Source organism: Dasypus novemcinctus, chromosome 6, assembly GCF_030445035.2.
Source record: "Dasypus novemcinctus isolate mDasNov1 chromosome 6, mDasNov1.1.hap2, whole genome shotgun sequence".
Lineage (NCBI taxonomy): Eukaryota > Metazoa > Chordata > Mammalia > Cingulata > Dasypodidae > Dasypus > Dasypus novemcinctus.
In genome coordinates this window covers 10018850-10034653 of record NC_080678.1, presented here as the reverse complement: position 1 = coordinate 10034653, position 15804 = coordinate 10018850, and the positions used below count along the sequence as shown (strand labels likewise).

The following is a 15804-nucleotide window of genomic DNA, read 5'->3' as shown; positions in this document are numbered from 1 at the left end:
CAAATTGCTGGTCTGAGCCAATATTTTATATTTCTGATACTCCAATTTAATTGGTCTCCCATCAGAGGTGTGGAAATGGAATTTATAATGTGTATTATTGAAACCCAAGGAGTGAAAATTATACCTTCTGGATATTTGTGCAGTTTAGCAGGGAGGGGGAGAGCTGTTTCAGAGAGAGACTGTTGAATAAGAGTGACAGGCAGGGGCTCCCCAAGCAGGGATGCCAGCACATCTCAGATTGTGTGGTTGCCAAGGTTTTCTCAGCCGTCCTAGCAGAGGTGGGGAAGGATTAGCAGGGGAGAGGCTGGTTTGCATCGCTGAGCTCAGCTTCCTTTTGGAACTCGGTTTTCCCCTGATAGATTGATTCTCTCTGGGCTTTGTAACCTACAGGGGTCATTATCAAGCCATAGACCCCTACTGCCATGTTCCCCGGGTGTGGTCAAATGGGACATGGATTTCAGAGGTGCTCCTTCAGTGTGCACTATGTGTGAGTGCAAGTGTGTGCGTGTTATAAGGACTGATTTTGTCTGGCATGGGTTCCTACAGAGCATCTGGTATTTGTGGCTCACAGTTCCATTGTATTCCGGAAGTGTTGCTGTTAATAATGATTTTATTTATTTGTCATTATTGTCACTTAGCTCAGTTTACTACTAAAAGTTTGCAAATAAAATAGGCATCCAGATGTAAACAGCATGTTCCATTTCTGGGTCAGATTAGGGCATTGTTCACTGAGAAGGAGCCCAAGAATTTAAGCATACCCAGTGGGTGAGCCAGCTCAGAAATGTTTTACCAGATAATGAAAATTAGCTAACCATCTACTTTCCATTTTGCAGTATCTCCAGAAAATTTAGAGCTAATGTGATATTTAGCTTATTAGATGAGGTTTAAGACTTTTGATCTTAAGACCTATAAACATGTTTTATTTTAAATTTCTCTTTTATTGGTATTACAAATATATATAAAGTGCATAACCAGGCACTATATATCTAGAAATGTTACTTACGTTTTCACAGTTTTAATTTTTAAAACTTTTTTCAGATGTCATAAGATACAGATATATTCTCATTGTAAATATTCATGCAGGATAAATCAGTATATCGAGTAAAATATGAAATCCCCCCCTTTCTACCCTTTGGCCGACTCTCACTTCGCCTCTGCAGGGAAAACTTCTTATCACTCGTGTGTGTGCTTCCTAGCTCTTCTCTGTATGTATACATGCATGCTCTCGTTTGGCTTTATCTTGAATGAGATCATGCCTCATGTGTTTTCCAGTCCTCTCTTCTTCCACAGCACGAGCATGCCAACATTTGCCCAGCCGTTCCCGTACTGATGACCAATAGACTGTTTCTAGTGTTTCACTGTTACAAGCTGTGCACAATCCTCACATATGCATCTCAGTGCATAAAAGATATGAAATTTTAAAATCAATGGCATTGTAAATGACCTTTCTAAAATGCTTGAGCAGTTTGCAATCCCATCAGCCTTCTTTCTCGGCCATTTCCTAAAATTTCCTCCATTGTCAGTACTATTCATCTTTAAAATTTTGGCTTCTTACTTTTATTGGCATTTCCCCAATGAGTAGTCAAGCTGAGAATACTTAATGTCTACTAGATTTCTGCTATGGACTGTCTGATAATATCCTTTGCTTATTTTTCTATTGGTCTATTTCTCTTACTTTTTTTAAGTTGGAATTTTTGATACTGCCTAGACATGGGTTTAGGCTTATCATGTAGCAATATTTAATTTTTCTATAGTCAAACCTGTCAGTCATTTCTTTTATGGCTAGTGGTTTTTTGTTTTGTTCTGTTTTGTTTTGCTTTTTAGTATTGTTTAAGCTTTTGTGGATGTATAACATTCATATAGAAAAGTGCACAAATCATAAATGATGAATCTTCACAAAGTGAACACGTGTACCCAGCACCCAAATCAAGAAACAAAACCAGTCCTAGAATCCCACAAGCCCCTCATGTGCCTTGGCAGTATCCAGCCACTCTTCCCAAAGTAATCACTGCCCCGACTTCTAGCACTACAGACAAGTTTTCCCTATTTTTGAACTTTACATCAGGGAATGGCAAATTTTTCTTTGAAAAGCCAGATAGTATTTCAGGCTTGCAGGCAGGACTGCCTCCACCTGGCTACTCAAAAGACCACTCAGCTCTGAAGTGCTGACGATTTGGTCTTAGGTTTTGCTTGGAAAATCTTTCCTTGCCTCAATTTTGTAGAGTTAACTGTTTATTAGGTAAGTAGTATCTGCCAATGCTTTCATAATTTTTAAAAAACACTTTCCAGTATTTAATCCATCTGGGATTTCTGTCTTTACCATTGAGGGGTAAGAATCTAACTTCACTTTTTCCCTCCTCATTTCTTGACTAGATTCTTCTTTGCTCAGTGATTCGAAATGCCACCGTTACTATAATTTCAAGTGTATTAATATATGTGTATCAAGTCTGTACTCTATGTTCTTACCATAATGATTCAATTGCTATGTCTTTACACCCAGCTAGTAGAGTCCTTAGACCCCCATTAGCTTTCTATTGCTAGATTATCTTACTATTTGTGTGCATTTCCTCTTCTATAAGAAGTTTTAAACCAGTGTAATCCAAAACGTTTCTTGGATTTTAATTGGGATTCCATAATAACTAAATTTGGGAAATATTTACATCTGTCTAGTATTTACTTTTTCCTATCCCCTCCAAGATTATGTCGGTTGTGTCCTCTGCCCTGTAGCCTAGTTTGCCCACATCGGCCTTGCACATTCCTGCTGGATAGATTCTTGCTTGTCCTTCTTCTGGCGGCTGTGAGCGTGGGATCCTGTTCCCTGATGTAGAGGTCCTTGCTGCTGTTTGCCACCCGTGGACTCTTAACGCTGCCCCCAAATGCTTTAAAAGCCAGCTGCTCTTTATGTCCAATGTAGAGCTTTGCCTTCGGTGGGTGTAAAATGCATAGTTATTGTTGTTCGAGGAGGAATTGGCTTTGCTGGAGAGCATCCGTCCTCCCGTCGCCTGCTGAGGTGCTTGGGTGCCATGCGGCAAAGCAGTCCCCACTCCTGCTCCAGGTTCTTAGGTGCTCGTTTGCTGGTCAGAGTACGCATCTCTCCTGATGCTTCCTTTTCTTTAATAATCAACCCTGAGGGCTACCAGTGCCCCTTCTGCTTCCCTCTGTTCCTCATCAGCTTTCAGCCTTTCATTTCTGGCAAGTACAATTTCCTTAACCTTTTGAGATTAAAGTACCAATCTGATCTCCCATCACCCCCAAACACTATAGCATGTATTCCCTTCAAACAAGGACTTTCTCGTACATAACTCCAATAAACTACCCAAATCAGAACGCGCACCCTGCAGTGACTACCATCTAATCATCTGACCCCATTCCAGTCCCTTCGGTTGTCCCAGTCGCCTCCTTTTTAGTTCAGGATCACCCATTGCATTTTGTTGTCATATCCTAATTCATGGAGTGCATTTAGGTTTTTTGGCCCTTTCTTCTACTTCTGGCTGGAATTGTCCCTCACTCTTTCTTTGTCTGTCCTGACCTTGAGATATATGAAGACTATGGGGCCGTTATTTTGATGAATGTCTCACAATGTGGAATTGTCTGATGCTTCCTCATGATTAGATACAAGTTACAGATCTTTGGCAGGAAGATCACAGAAGTGATGCCTTGTGCTTCTCAATGTCAAGGGTGCACCATTTCCATTTTCCCCACAATTGATGGTCTTCATCTCCTGAATATGGAATCTTCCAAACTTCTCTATTGTAAATTTGACCTTTCCCCTTGTGAGTAATAGGTATATCATGAGGAGATACTTTGACATTATGCAAATATCCCACTTCTCCTCAAACTTTCAGTTTATCCATTTATATAATTTTATTCATATTAGCAGGAACTCATGGCGACCCATGTAACTCAATAGGTTGTAATCCATTACCATCATTACTTATCTTGATGTTCAAATTGTCACAGATGCAGCCAGGAAGAGCCATTTTAAGCTATTTTTCCATCCTTGTGCATGCCCCCATCATTGTTTGAGCATTTCTGTACTCTGTAGCACATGAACACATTCCAGGTTCATCTTGTAATTTTCCTGTCCCAGCCCTGGAATTAGCCATTCTTGTCCAAGGAGCTCTTGTTTCACTTAGTTTACTCATTGCTACTGGGGCATCATGGAGCCCAAGAGGAAAGAGATGTAGGGGTATGTGTTCACATATGTGTGCACACACACAATGTACACATATATACTTCTTTAGAGCCTACTCATGCCCTTTCTCTCTAACCACAAACTCACATGGTTACCATGTCTGAACATAGAGTACAGACTTGATACACATATATTTAATACACAACCTCCGGTTACCATGCAGCACCACAGAATTCATTCTAGCTTTCTTCATCTCCGTCGTTGTTATTCCCTTCACCAACAGTGAGAAACCCGGCTCTTAATCTCCTTACTTACTGTCAGTGTCTCTGCGTGTAACCAGTGTCCCATTGCCATGACAGTCAGATGCTCCCCTTGCTGGTTTCCGCTGTGACTTCTCAAGGCCAGGCCGCCCCGCCTGCCTGGTGTGGACGCCCTCCTTGCCCTGCTCCAACCTGACAGTGGTGGAGAGCTACCAGGCAGCCTCCACCTTCCTGAAGAAATAAAACTCCTGTTCTTCCCAGTCTTGCTCTACAGATACAAGTGCTGAGTCTGCAAGGTAGCGGCTTGCTCCAGGCGGGAAGGGCCAAAGAGGGCAGAGCACACGGGGCAAGGGCTGCCTCAGAATCCCCATCCTCAGTGCTTTTGTCTGCACTGTTCCCAGCAGTCTCTCTCAGGGCAGACGGGTCAGGAGAGTTCTGGCTGAAGAGTAGTCCTGATTATAGTAATGAAGAGAGGGAATAAGAAGTTAGCAAAGCTGTATTTTTTTTTTTTAAGTAAAAGCACTACTCTTTTATTTTTTTTAAGATGTCAACTATACATTGAAGTACTTTCTGGATCCGTGTAAACCCAGAGCCCTCCTCACTGTGCCTCTGACTCTGAGTCTCAAAGTGCAGCTGACAGTGGCCGGTGCTTCTAGACTACACTGTGGCAACGAGGCCATTAGCAGAGGACATTAGGGCCTAGGCAGGAGATGTTAGTTCCAAAAATGAAGAAAAGAAACATCTTGTATTTTATTGACACAAGCTGCCCCTTTTATTGTAAAAGAGGCTAAAAGAGAAAGCGACTTTGTGGGACAGGGGAAGGTGTGGGGGCCCTGAAGTCAGAGATGCCCCCTTCAAACCTTTCTTCTGCTCCATGTGTCCTCTGAGCCTCTTGTGTGAAGTGGGGCAGACGGCACGGGCTGGGTTAGTTCTGTGATGACCAAACAAGCTGGGGCATCAGTGTACCGTGTGTCCAATTCACAAGAAATGTTAAGTAAATAGAAGGGCAGCCTACTTTTTTTTGTTTTCACAGTATTTTTTATTGTCTTTTTAAAAAAAAGATACATAGATCACAAAAAATGTTACATAAGAAAATATAAGAGGTTCCCATATACCCCACACACTGCCCCCCTCACTCCTCTCACATCAACCACCTCTTTCATCATTGTGGCACATTCATTACACTTGGTGAATACATTTTGGAGCACTGCTGCACCACGTGAATTATAGTCCACATTGTAGTTTACATTCTCCCCCAGTCCATTCAGTGGGTTATGGCAGGATATATAATGTCCAGCATCTGTCCCTGCAATATCATTTAGGACAACTCCAAGTCCTGAAAATGCCCCCACATCACACCTCTTCTCCCCTCCCCCTGCCCTCAGCAACTCCCATGGCCACTGTCTCCACATCATTGATACAGTTTCTTTCATTGCTAGAGTCACAATGGTTCAATAGTAGAGGACCTGTAAGTCCACTCTAATCTAAATGTTGAGTAGATAGAAGGGCAGCCTACTCTTACTTTAGTCCCAAAAATGTTTTTAAATTTCCATGCGCTTCACAGGAAAATATAAGTAGAGTCAATAATTTTAACACCTTATTTTTATCTATCCCTTTGCAACTATCTCATTTGATACAATAGATATTATCTCTGCTTTGTAAATGAGAAACCTGACACCCACAAATTACTTCCTAAAAGTCACTGAAAACAGGAAGGAGCGAGGGCGGGTGATGCTGGCCCCCGGCTGAGGCGCCAGCGTCTGCCCCATCACATACATGATGCCAAGCTCAGTGCCCGGCTCGGGGATTCCCCCCCAGCCCGCCTCACCCAGGGCACAGGGCAGGATGGATTCAGGCAGGGAGGACAATGCCGTGGGAGGGACTGAGTGCCTTAGGGACGCGCCTCCACGCCCAGAGCGAGAGGAGCAGAGGAGCCCACCGGGCCAGGTGTGCTAAGGCCTGGAGAGAGAGAGCAAGAGGGCATCCACCTCAAGGGCCCCGGGGTGGAGGAGAGCGCCCGCTCAGGGACCCGATGGGAGCCGTAAGGCCAGGGCACAGAGTGGAAAGGCAGAGAGGGGAGGCCGAGTGAGGGAGGTGGCAGGAAGTGGTGGGGAGCTCGCCAAGGGGCTCGCCAGGGCTGGGCACCGTTAGAGCTGCCCTTTAGAAAGTTTCCTCTGGCCTCGCAATGGGCTTGAGACGGCCAAGGCAGAGCAAACCCTCAGGAAGCTGCTGTGCTAAGGGCTGAGAGGGCGCAGGCCTGACGTGTCGACCAGCTCCTGACCAAGAGGTGTGGCCGGATGTGGGGGAGAGCTGTAGTGCAGGCTGACTGCTGGGGTGGGCTGGAGGGATGGGCTTTGGGGAGCACAGAGCCCTGAGAGAGCCCCAGCTGTTTCACCGGGGCAGCACATGGACACTGGTGCCATTTCTCCAGCAAATCATCCATGCTTGCCCATCCCGGAATTCTTTTGTTGTTGTTGTAATTTTCTTGACTCTGTTTTAAACGTTGGCGTAAAATCGGGGGTTCTTTATTCCACCACCTTCAGGTTCAACCCATAATAACATTTCTTGTTTGAGAATGCATTTATGGTGGCAAGTCCAGATACCATGTCCAAACAGAGCGTCCACGGTGCCGAGCTTTATCACAAGAGAATCATTTTGTAGTAAACTGTCCTTTAACCCACGCATCGTCCATAAGCACCTGAAATATGAAATGCTTATTTGTTTTCCCGAACTGCCTAGTGTACATAAGGGTTTTTTTGTATCATAAAAAATCATAAATTGTAGAAACTTATACTAGTCTCAAGTAAGGGGAGCCATAATGTGACACTGAAAGCTAACAGTTATGTCAAGGACTTACGCTGTGCTCAGCAGCCCTGCAAAGGCTCTCATGTGCTTCTTCCTTTGACCCCCTCGGCATCCCTGGGGAATAGGTACTCTTGAAATCCTCTTTTTCCTGGTGAGGAAACTGAGGCACAGAGAAGCTATGCCCGTTGCCTAAATAAAGTGGAGAAAGTAGGATTCGGAGCACGTGCCCCATGATCCCAGAGCCCACAGTCTGCGCGGAACCACACTGTGGGCGGCTGGTTTGCAATTTGTATATGGCGCCTGCATTTATTTTTTTAAATTAACATTTCAGAAGCAGGTGTTGGGCAAATGATAACATTTCAGAGCGCTTTTTGGATCATACATTAAGCTGTTGAACAACTTAGCATCTCCCCTTTTTGTTTTGCAGCTGTGGAACAACTACTTTCACCTGGCTGTCGCTTTCCTTACTCAAGAGTCCTTGCAATTGGAGAATTTTTCAAGTGCTAAGAGAGCCAAAATTCTTAACAAGTAAGTCCTCGTCCAGCTCCAAAACTGTGGCAGGAGCCTCCAGTTCTATTAGCATAATTTTCTTGTAGTCTCCAAGCCAACTTGGTACAAATTGAGATGTAATCACGATGTAATGAAAGGGTGGTTTTAAATCATGATTTGAGTTTTGCCTTTTCTAACCCATGAATCAAGATCTAAAATTGGAGGATTCATCACAGTAGGTTCAAAGTCATTGTGATTCAAGACCATTAGCACAACACAGAACGGGAGTTTCAAGAGATAATTACTTTTGCTGTGGACTGTCCTGATGTCGTTGCACACGTGGCTTACTTTATTGCTTAATTCTCCAATTCTGCTTCTAAAAAATAAAAAAAATGACTAAAGCTATTGGCCCTAAGATGGTTGAACAACTCATCATAGAGTTAGGAGTCTGTGGTTTCCTAACTGCCAGCAGATTGAAGAGAGAGTATCACTGCAAGCAAACATCTCAGAATTTCCATGGAAGCTAACGTCCCAGCCAGTTTCCTTCAGCTCAGTCATCCCAGCATGCCTCTTGTGCAGTGCCTGGTCCAGTATAAAGGAAGAAAAGTGTTGCATGGGATTCCTTTTGATATTTGGACATCTGTAGCTTTGCTAGTTTTCACTGCTCTGAGCCGTCTTTTATAAGCACACTTAGAGAAGTCTCAAATAGTTCCCCAGTTGCTGACTCATTGGTTTCTCTTTACCATTTTCATCATACCTCTGCAGTGTTTTGACTGTGCACACAGTTGGCCCACTCCTTGCTGCTCACAAGGGTTGGAGATTCCAGAGACACTGCCAGAAGGTGGCATCTGCTAGTCCTTCTATTCTCTGAGTGTGTACCTCCTTGACACAGCAAATCAAAAGTACGATATTACTAAGAGTAAGAATTATAGCAGCAGATATTTATTGAACATGTACTATATCAGAGACTTTTTAAGGACTTCATGTGTTTTTTTTCTCCTCAAATCATGAAAGAAACCTATTCATTAGGTTTGCTTCTCATTTATCCTTATTTTACAGAGGAGGAAGGTAAAGCACAAAGTAATCAAGTCTCTTGGCCAAAGACACACCCATTGCACCTAATGAAGCAGCATTCCAGTCCAGGCATTTCAGAGCCCCAGCTTTTACTCCCACACTGTACTCCTTTCAGAACCTGAAGTCCTCTGTTGTACCCATCTAATTAAAAGCCAGTCTCACCTGGCCATCTCTCCTTCGAGGTTCCTCAGTTGGGGAGTTCCAATCTAACAGTCCTTGATGGAGACGTGTCATTTGTTCAGAGAAGGACAATGCACCTTGTACAGAGCCAAGAGCCCAGAATGGAGCTAGGCTGTGTGGGTGCCCCCCATGTCTGACTGGATGGCGAGCAGCAGCCCACCTCGCAATGCCAGCACTGGTTCTCGTCTCCTGCCTCGGCTCCCATCATGCAGAGATAGGCTTTCCTAGGCCGCACCTCCTGGAGGGCTGGTACAGTGCAAATGCTTCTTTGTGGCTTGTGGGAAGTTAGGGATGGCTGTTCTTGGTTGTTGCTGTCGGTTGCTGCTGTTTAGGTGCTCTCGTGGTGGAAATGGTTGTAGCGAAGGTGGCAAAGGCCAACACACGTGAGCACAACTCAGTACACTGTGGGACTCTCCGGAGCAGATCCACTCTCTTGTCGATGTGAGCATCAACGGTCTACGCGAAAGCAACATTGATAAGTGCATTAGCCACGCAGGCCTTGGCTGCCAAAGAAAACATTCGCTTCCCCCATATAGTGTGGACTCAGAGGCTTCAGAGCCAAGGAAATTAAACAGCCAGCTGGTGTCTGCCCTGAAGAGCCATCAGGGCTCTGCATTGGGCCTTTGGAATTCTCTCTCTCACAAGCCTTGGCAGTGATAGACGCGAGGTTTTCCCCTTTCAGTTTTCTTGTGGATTCCAAAGGACAAAAAGCCACTCAGCATTTCCAAATTGTCTTTGGGAGACCCTGGCAGGACTGCTCTGGTCCCCTGTGTATTCTGAGGGACCCTCTCCTGGGAGGCTGGGACTAAGGGTGTGGCAGGGACAGGTGATCAAGGAGAAAGTTCCCCTGTCTGAGAGGAGCTGCTTGGTGGGCTCACCTGCATTCGTTGTGTGATTCTTTGTGCCTCTTAATTCATCTTAAATCCTTTGCTGTTTTTCTAAATTGCAAAGCCTATTGTTTCAGTCAGGATTCTCCAGAGAAGCAAAACAAAGCCAGCAGTATATATACTAGTTTATATATATGGTACATTTTGAGGAAGCAACTCACGAGCTGGTGGGGCCAGCAAGACTGAGGTCTGTAGGCAGCCAGCAGGCTGGGGGTTCCGGTAAGAGTCACGGTGCAGTCTGGAGTCCGAAGTCAGTGGGGGAGGCCAGCACGCCGAAACCTCCGAGAGGAGCAGGTGGTACGGTCTTGAGGCAGAATTTCTTCTTCCTCCAGAAACCTCACTTCTTTTCTTTTAAGACCTCCAACCGACGGGCTGAGGCCCACCCATTACTGAGGAGTCAGCTGATGGTAGATGCTAATCGCGTAGGAACTACCTCCGCAGCCATGTCTAGACAAGGGTTTGGCCAAACAGCCAGATGCCACAGGCTGGCCCACTCGACACAAAAAATTAACCATTCCACCTGCATAGAAATACATGAGGCTGTCCTTCCCGAATGCTTAAGTGTTCTTGACTCCTATCACATCTGGAAAGTTTAACTTGTTTAAAATTGTACTAGAAAATATATACTGAATGACTCCCCTATGCCTGGTCGGCCAGGGTCCTCTGCTAGGGACGCAGAGAGAAAGTGTGTCCCCAGCAGTTCAGAGGAAGGTAGACCTGCTAAACCAGGCACTGCGAACACGCAGTGTTGAAGTGCCCTGAGCCTGGTGTTGGCTCTCAGGCTGCGGCCTGGGTGTCAGAGGCTCCTGCGGCATGGACTTCTGAGCGGGTGGTGAAAGAGGCCAAGAGGTTTGACTGGTAACTGAGGCAGAGTTGGCAAACAGCCGGCACCAAAAGGGAACAAGGAGTCCCGAAAGGGCAAGGCCCACCTCCTAGCAGAGAAGCCAGGGTGTTGAGTGGCAGGGCCTGGGAGGCTCAGGTTGGGGAAGGACAGGAAGGCCCAGTGGGGAGAGAATTGACCCCAACAGCCTGAGCGAATGGCTGAGGTGCTAACTTAGCACGCAGTGGAGCATCATCGATGCGGTTATCCCTCCCGAGAGGGCTGAAGGGGGAGCGGTGCCACCCCCACTTAGGGCCTCGGGGCTGTCTTCCTCTGGACCTGTCTAATATTCTAGTGTGCAGGAACCCAAGCAAATGCCTCTCAGAAAGGGCTTCACTGTGCACCAGCCCCTGTAGCCCACCCCTCTCTGCCTCCCTGCCAAGCTCTGCAGCTCCTCAGGGAGCAGAACAATAGAAAATACCAGTATCAGAAGAGCTGCCTTTTCATTCCCTCTTGCTAAGCTCACTGTCCTTCTGATTACGATGGTAGGGAAATAATTAGGATATTCATTTTGAAAATATACCCCAAAGTGCATGGGTGTAACGTAAAAGAACAGACCATATCACACAGAGAACCGATTATGTCAAACCCAAATTGAGTGCAAGATTTGCCCATGACCCACAAAACAAATAACCCCTAGGAATCAACGTCTATAATAAGGAAATTTAACTACTCAACCTTCAAACATCCTTGGTGCAGTGACTCTTAACAAAGGACAGAAACATCAGTGGTATGCTAAATCCGACCATCGTTTCTTCCTCCCTTCCCCTCCCCACCAAGCCTTCCAAATTGGGGCTCAAGAAATGTGAGTACAATGTCAAAGGTTGACTTTTCATCAGCGCTGTCTTGAAAATTTTAGTATGCAAGATGCCACACATCCCAGTGGGTGACGATGTACAGGACCAGGCTCGGTTCTGGAAGAGACGAGGGGTTCATGCATCAAATACCCATGTAGAATTTTCAGCCAGAGACTAAAGGTTGGTCACAAAACCCAGCTCAAGACATTTGAGCTCATGTGGGGAGAGCGTCCTTCACAAACACCTTCTCTCCATTTGGCCTCCAGTCTGGTTTCCAGCGGTTCATTTTATTAGAGAATCTACCCTCAACTCAAGGCATGTTCTAAGTGGACCCATTTTATAACTGTACTAAAATACTGCCTAAACAAAAATATCTCCATTTTACCAAACCGTTGGTTCTGAAACGTCAGCATGTTAAGTCAAATCGTAAACATTACTTTTTAGGGAAATGAGAGGGAAAGAAAGTAGTTGTCACGAGCCCCACTTTGAAATGTGACCTGACCTGAAGTTGCAATAGTAAATTCCAGATTAACAGGAAATGTGATCAATTGGATTTGTGTTTAAGCTCATTCTTCTTCAGGAAACTCAAATTATTCAAAAGTAATCTATCTGCTTTAAACTACGAATTCACGGGAGATGGCCTGAATGAGGAGTGACTCTGTGCTGACGTCACGTTGGCCAAGTTAGTTCAGTGCCTGCATGAATCGGTGATGTTGCCCCGTTGGAGGTTGTATTAGTCAGGATTCTATAGAGAAATAGACCAACACTATATGTGTATGTATGTATTTAAACAATAAGAGATTTATTCTAGGAATTGGCTCCCATGACCATGGGATCGGCAAGTCCGAATTCCATAGGGCAGGGCACAAGCTAGAAACTCAATAAAGATGCCTTGAATTCCCCAGGAGAGGCTGGCTGCCTGAAATGGAGATTGGAATCCTCCTTTCTGACTGCTCAGTTCTCCCAGAGGCTGTCAGCTGATTGGTTGAGGCACTTCTCTCCCTGCTGAAGGCAATCTCCTTTGTTGATTTTAGATGTAATCATCCATAGATGCAATCAACTGACTAATGATTTAAATCCATGAAATACCCTCATAGTAACAATCAGGCCAGTGCTTGCTTGATCCAACAGCTGGGCACCTTCACCCAGCCAAGTGGACATATGAAATCTACCATCACAGAGGTGGTAAAATGTTTGCAGCCCAGGACATTGTGGGACATCAGACCCCTGTGTCTAGTAAGGCTGGTTCCCAGTGGTCACGGCTGAAGTCCTCCCCCTTCCCACCTCCTGAGGAACTTCCCTCACTTCTCGTAAGAAGAGGGAACCACTCTCTGTCTTCCAACCACACAGTCTCCTGTCTACTCCCTCCTTGCCATAGGATCTTTGCAACTGCTGGGCCCACTGCCTGGAGTGTTCTCTGTGTGAATTACACTTCTCATTCTTCCATTTACAAGGCAAATATTATTCTCCAAGGGCATTCCTACCAGAGCCAACTGGGGCCCACTCTTAAATTCTCTCACTCTACCCATGCTTTTTCTAAAGCACCATCATCATGGCCTGAAAAAAGAATTCCTTCCATCTCTCTCTCTCTCTCTCTCTCTCTCTCTGTCGCTCATGATTATTTGTGGAATGGTTTTCTCCCCTACCATGTTACTAGCCCCCTGAGGTCTGCATGTCTTATCTGTTCTCCATCACATACCAGTGTTAGCTCTGTGCCTTGTACCCAGGAAGTGCTCAGGAATTGATCCCTGAGTGAATTAATCTAGCTGACTGTTGTAGCCATGGGGGGGTGGGGATGGGGTGTTGTGACAAGACCTGGTCTGAGCTATTGAAAGAAAAACTCAGCCTTGATCATGTTCCTGCTAGGCTGGACAGGTGTATTACATTTCTTATCCTTCACAAAAACCTGGGAGATGAGCATCATTATCCCTCTGTCACAGATGAGGAGTCTTAAGGGTCAGAGTGGTTGAGTAACTTGCCCATAGTCTAGGAACCAGGTGACTGCAGAGCGTGAACTCGAGCCCACGGTATGTCAGGGTTATGAGCCTGGGTGTGAGCTCCTGGTTGTAGAACGGCGGCCTCTTGGGGGCCCCCTGCAGCATCTGTTCCTGTGTTCACACTTCGGGAGGCGGGGCACAGGTGAGCCGCTGGCTGTGGAAGGCAGTGCCAGACCACGGGGCAGTCGGCGCGTCAGCTGACCTCCACGACCCTGAAAAAAGACTTGAGAGCGAGGTCTTCCTGCTCACCTCCAGCCTCCTTATGAGGCCCAGAGGAAGCCAGCCCTCTCTGCGCGAGGACACCGTGCTGCGCTGCGATGTCACGGAGGCACAGCCTTGCTGGTACTGGGCTAGTGGGCCCTGGAGGCGGCAGTGGGGATTCTTGAGTCTGAAGGCTCGGGTCCTCCTCCTTCCCTGCCCCGCGACCTTGGTCACCTCGTTTTGCCGTTCCTCTCCAGGACTCATGCAGTTCCCTCAACCATCTGTTAGGGACCTAATTGCCATCCTCTAAGTTTGCCAGCTCTGCAACTCAGTTTCCAGGTAATGAAGGTTATTAGCCCAGACTTCCTCCTTGAATAGCCGGGAAGCCCTCCTGAGTCAGGGACCACTGTCACTCTACGTGGGGGTTAGCTGGTCTCAGGTAGATTCCTCATCAAAATGAAAGAAAAGGTCAAGCTCGCTGCAGCGTCTCAGCCTCGCCCTTCGGCTTCTGGCCCCTTCCTCCTCTCTGCCTCTGCCCCTGCTGGAGCGCCTGTCCTATTTGACTGCTCCAGCAGCAGCTTTAGCCCCTTCTCACAGAAGGCCTGTGCCCGTCAGGGGGGACAGGCACCCAGGTCTTTGCTAATCCCCCAGCTCCCAAATACCGCTGAAGCATGTCACAACAGCAGGGAAGCGCAGCTGGCAGGTGGAGATGCTGGCCCTCCACCCTCCTCCAGCACCTGCCAGCATCTTTCTGTGCAGAGCGGCAGGAGCCATGGGGCACCCTGATGTGGCTCCCTTCCCCTACAGGCCACCCAGTGCCCGGATTTCATCCCCAGCTCTGGGAAAATCCAAAAATAGCTACAGTTGGTAAAACCCCATATCACCACGAATGACCCAAACCACACGTTAGACCCGTTGGCCGCCAAGGTCCAGTCCACTGAACTTTAAATTTTGGAACTTTAGAATTTCCTCTGACTGGAGAATAATTATAAGACCCGAGAGAAGGCGTGGAGCCAGGGCGCTGGTTGTCGGCCTGGTCTTAGCGGCCTACGTTTTAAGAGCCGGTGTCTCAGGGCGAGGAGGGATCCCAGGTGCTTGGGTGTTAGGAATGATTCAAAGCCTGAGGTAGCTGGGAGCCCTGGGCCCCCCAGCACCTTCCGACCTCCTCATTGCCATAAGGGTCTAACCGCCTGGGCCAGGTGCTCGGGCCACGGCCCCCCGGCGCAGTGTCCCCCGGCCTGGGCAGGTCCCCACTTGCACAGCGAGCCCCGGCAACCGTGTTCACTTCCACATTCCTCCTCCTTGGGGAAAGCGAGGCCGCCAGCGGCCCCAATCAACACACAGCCCGCTGCTGCCTCCCCCGGCTGCCAGGCTGCCCGAAGGTCCCTCTTATTTGTGTGCAGAAGCAAAATGGGAAGGTGAAATGGGCATAGGGGCAGCAACAGGCTGCAGGACTTAATGGTGTCCAGAGAGCGCCTCCCTTGAGCGGCGTGGGCTGCCAGTCACACACGGAAGGGTGCTTTCCCAGCTGGCACCCACACACTCCGATCCCGTAGCTTTGCTGGCAGAGAGCCGCTGCCAACAGCCTCGTCGAGGCATCGGTGGAGGGTACTTTTCTGCCGAGATCCCACTCCCCACCCCCACCGAGGAGCCATCCCGTGTCAACGCTCACGCAGTGGTTGGTCTGGGCTTGTGGGCCAGGCATTACCTGGGAAGCTTAGCTTTTCCTCCCGGTATGGGGCTAAAGCTCCCTGGTCAGTTTCTCCACCTGTACAGTGGGCCCAGGGCACCAAGGCTCTCTGCATCCCACTCACCAGGGTGAACCTCTGTGATTAGATTCTGCCAGATTGCTGCCCAGCCAAGCATTGTCTTCTGTGGTCCAGATGATCACGCAGGCTGTAACGCTCTCCAGCAGTAAGCAACAGGCAGGCGCTCGGGGCACCGGAGCCTTTATAATAAGGTGGCAGCCGGCTTGTGGTTGTCGATTTCCCGACCAGGATTTTTGTGTTAGCCCCAAAGCAGTCATCCAGAATTAGGACTTTTCCTTTTCACATCAGCTGACATGGGGACAAACAGACCCGGCTTAGTAACACAGCTGC

General features: G+C 47.4%; 1 protein-coding gene across 2 annotated transcripts in view; it reads left to right on the top strand.

Moving 5' to 3' along the window:
- DOCK1 (dedicator of cytokinesis 1) overlaps positions 1 to 15804 on the top strand; it is a 522200-nt gene that overhangs the window by 401099 nt on the left and 105297 nt on the right. For both annotated transcript variants that reach the window (XM_058298144.1, XM_058298143.1), the window contains exon 31: positions 7628 to 7728. In XM_058298144.1, coding sequence (XP_058154127.1) covers positions 7628 to 7728 — 101 coding nt within the window. The remainder of the gene's footprint in view (positions 1 to 7627; positions 7729 to 15804) is intronic.